The 3,068-nt window shown below is 32.6% G+C and overlaps 1 protein-coding gene across 1 annotated transcript in view; it reads left to right on the top strand.

The window, feature by feature from the left end:
* The window catches only part of LOC107684524 (endothelin-converting enzyme-like 1), a 22,368-nt gene extending 19,635 nt beyond the window's left edge, over positions 1-2,733 (top strand). Inside the window, exons 15-18 of the mRNA XM_016480798.1 lie at positions 162-227; positions 971-1,066; positions 1,157-1,233; positions 2,214-2,733. Of these exons, the coding sequence (XP_016336284.1) occupies positions 162-227; positions 971-1,066; positions 1,157-1,233; positions 2,214-2,313 (339 nt within the window). The 3' untranslated portion in view covers positions 2,314-2,733. The remainder of the gene's footprint in view (positions 1-161; positions 228-970; positions 1,067-1,156; positions 1,234-2,213) is intronic.
* Positions 2,734-3,068: the final 335 nt, after the last annotated feature.

Here is a 3,068-nt window from a genome sequence, read left to right as displayed (position 1 = left end):
CAAACACACGTGTTTATGTGTGTGTGTGTGTGTGTGTGTGTGTGTGTGTGTGTGTGAGTGTGTGTGTGTGTGTGTTTGTGTGAAAGTGTGTGTGAGTGTGTGTGTGAGTGTGTGTGTGTGAGTGTGAGTGTGTGCGTGTGAGTGTGTGTGTGTGTGTGCAGGTTAACGGGCGTCTGACGCTGGGCGAGAACATCGCTGATCTGGGTGGACTGAAGTTGTCTTATTATGTGAGTTTCATCAGAATCACAATGTCGGTCTGTTCCAACTCGAAATTACAAAATTTAACAAAACTTGAAAACTTGTATGAAAATCCACAATGAGCAATGTTCCTGTTTTTGGCTATAAACTCTCACTTTTAGGCAAATAAAAACCATTAATAAGTTAAAGTTTCTATATTAAACGATAATTAAATATTTAGCGATTTTTGCCTAGACAAAAATCACCTTTATTTCTATTGCACTTCATAAACACTGCAAATATTGATTTCTTCCTTAGTATTTTTGTCTTGTTTTCCTGTACAAAAATCCTCTAAACATTCTTAAATCAAATATACATTTACTTGAGATGCAAAATGACTTAAGATATTATGTCTTATTTCACGAAAAATGTATAAAACCAAGACAATCAGCATGTTATTGCTGAAGTGAAAGCATTTCAAAAAATGAAAAGGTAAAAAAGGTATAGAAGTTTAAATTTACTGTAAAAAATGTACTGTACTAAAAATATAAAAAATACTAAAATATTTAAATAAATACTTTAGAAAATATTTTTGAATCTAAAATTTCGACAAAATCAAAGCCATATGCATATTTAAGTTATGTTCCAAATTTGAAGTTGATATCACAAAAATTTGAGATTTTAAGTGCTATACCAAAAATAGCCACCAGGTGGCTCCCAAACTCCACTGATTTTTTCACATTGCATAACATCATTCAATCATCTATGAATGTTGATTTGTGCCGGTCTGCAGGCATATCAGAAGTGGGTTCGTGAACACGGGCCGGAGCGTCCTCTGCCGGGACTCAAATACACACACGAGCAGCTCTTCTTCATCGCGTTTGCTCAGGTAAAGCAGATTAGTTAATTCAGCATTAGTTAATACTGCTTCAGTGATATTCAGCTGCTCTGAAATGTTTTCTACACGTTTGCATCGCAGAACTGGTGTATGAAGAGACGATCGCAGTCGATTTACCTGCAGCTGCTGACGGATAAACACGCGCCTGAACATTACAGGTACAACACACAGCTTAATTAATACTCCTCGTTAGAAGCGTTTACTAAGTCAAACATAATTATTACTACCCCAGCTCTATCTAGAGACCGATTTGTTGGTAACTACAGTATATCGACTTTCTTTGTGTTGTTATTGTTTTGCATAATGCTTAACAGATCATTAATTCTGTACATTGAAATTATTAGAAATATTGTTACATTTATAAGGCTGTACCAAATTAAAACAGACAAAATAATCAAAGCAGAAATAAATAAAAGCAAGTAAATAATTACATAACCAAATAAATAAATTAGTGTAATTAAGGCGCGTTTATATCAATTCATAAATACATAGATTAATTCACTTATTTTAAATTATTCATCCTTGTATATCTGATACTGAAATATGACCAGCGTTATTTCAATATCACTGAGACAATATTATAGTTTTTATTAATATTTTAAATTTATATAATATTTTCTATTTTTTAATTTAGTTCAAGTTCTATATTTTTTGTGTGTTTTGTCATTATTATTATTATTAATGTTAATGGTTATGTCTATATAGTTTTTATTTAGAAATATTAATTTTATTTCAGTTTTAATTTTGGTTATTTTAGTACATCAAAATTCACTTATTTTAAAATAATTTATCCTTGTATATTTGATACTGAAATATGACCAGTGTTATTTTAGTATCACTGAGATATTATAGTTTTTTTTTCCAATATTTTAAATTGTTTTTTATTTTAATATTTTCAATTTTTCATTTTTAAATTGAGTTAAAGTTCTAGATTTTTTGGTGTGTTTTTGTCATTTATATTATTATTATTATTATTTTAATATTATCATCATCATTATAATTTATTTTTTAAATAATTTTAGTAAATATTAATGTAATTAATTAATTAATTAATTAATATTTATTATTATTTTTAATATGCCTATATAGTTGTTATTACTTTTTAAACTAAATTAGTCTTAACTAAGTCTGTCTGCAGGGTGATGGGCAGCGTGTCTCAGTTCGAGGAGTTCGGCCGTGTGTTTCACTGTCCCAGAGGGTCGCCCATGCATCCGGTCAACAAATGCGCCGTCTGGTGAACTTTGACCCCTGAGCGTCTCCTCATCAGCCCCGTTTCCATGACGAACCGCCCCGAGCTGCTCCGACGCCACTTGATGTTTACAGCATTTGAAGAGTGATCAGAAATCAACCTCGTCCTCATCGTCACGTGCCATTTTTCAGGCGGATCTTTCTTTGAAATGTTTATTTTTATATTCGGATGCAGAGCGTGGCTGATGTTTGTACGGCGAGTCAGGTGTGACTGTGAGGATGAGGTGTGTGTGAGCCGCTGTACATGTTTTGTCAGACATGTTTAGTGTTTTTTTAAGTAGAAACGGCTGCTGAACTGACTGTTGTCAGCCTGACAGAGGAGAAAAATCAAAAATACAGTGATTTCACATTGCCCCTGTGTCGATTCTGTGGAAACCTGTGTCTGCCATGGAAAAAATATGCATAAAAATGTAATTACGACTTTTTATCTCACAATTATGCCTTTTTTCTCTTGAATTGCAAGTTTATATCTTGCAATTCCAAGTCACATACTCACAATTCTGATTTTACACCTTTTTCTCGCAATTCAGACGTTTTTCTCATAATTCTGACTTTTTCTCGCAATTCTGACTTTTTCCGCAATTCTGACTTTTTCTCGCAATTTTGACTTTTTTTCCGCAATTCTGACTTTTTCTGCAATTCTGACTTTTTTTTCCCGCAATTCTGACTTTTTCCGCAATTCTGACTTTTTTCTAGCAATTCTGACTTTTTTTTCCACAATTCTGACTTTTTCTGCAATTCTGAC

This window comes from Sinocyclocheilus anshuiensis, unplaced genomic scaffold (genome assembly GCF_001515605.1).
Source record: "Sinocyclocheilus anshuiensis isolate Anshui unplaced genomic scaffold, SAMN03320099.WGS_v1.1 scaffold2917, whole genome shotgun sequence".
NCBI lineage: Eukaryota > Metazoa > Chordata > Actinopteri > Cypriniformes > Cyprinidae > Sinocyclocheilus > Sinocyclocheilus anshuiensis.
Note: the sequence above shows the minus strand (reverse complement) of the source record. Positions and strands in the feature narration are given on the sequence as shown.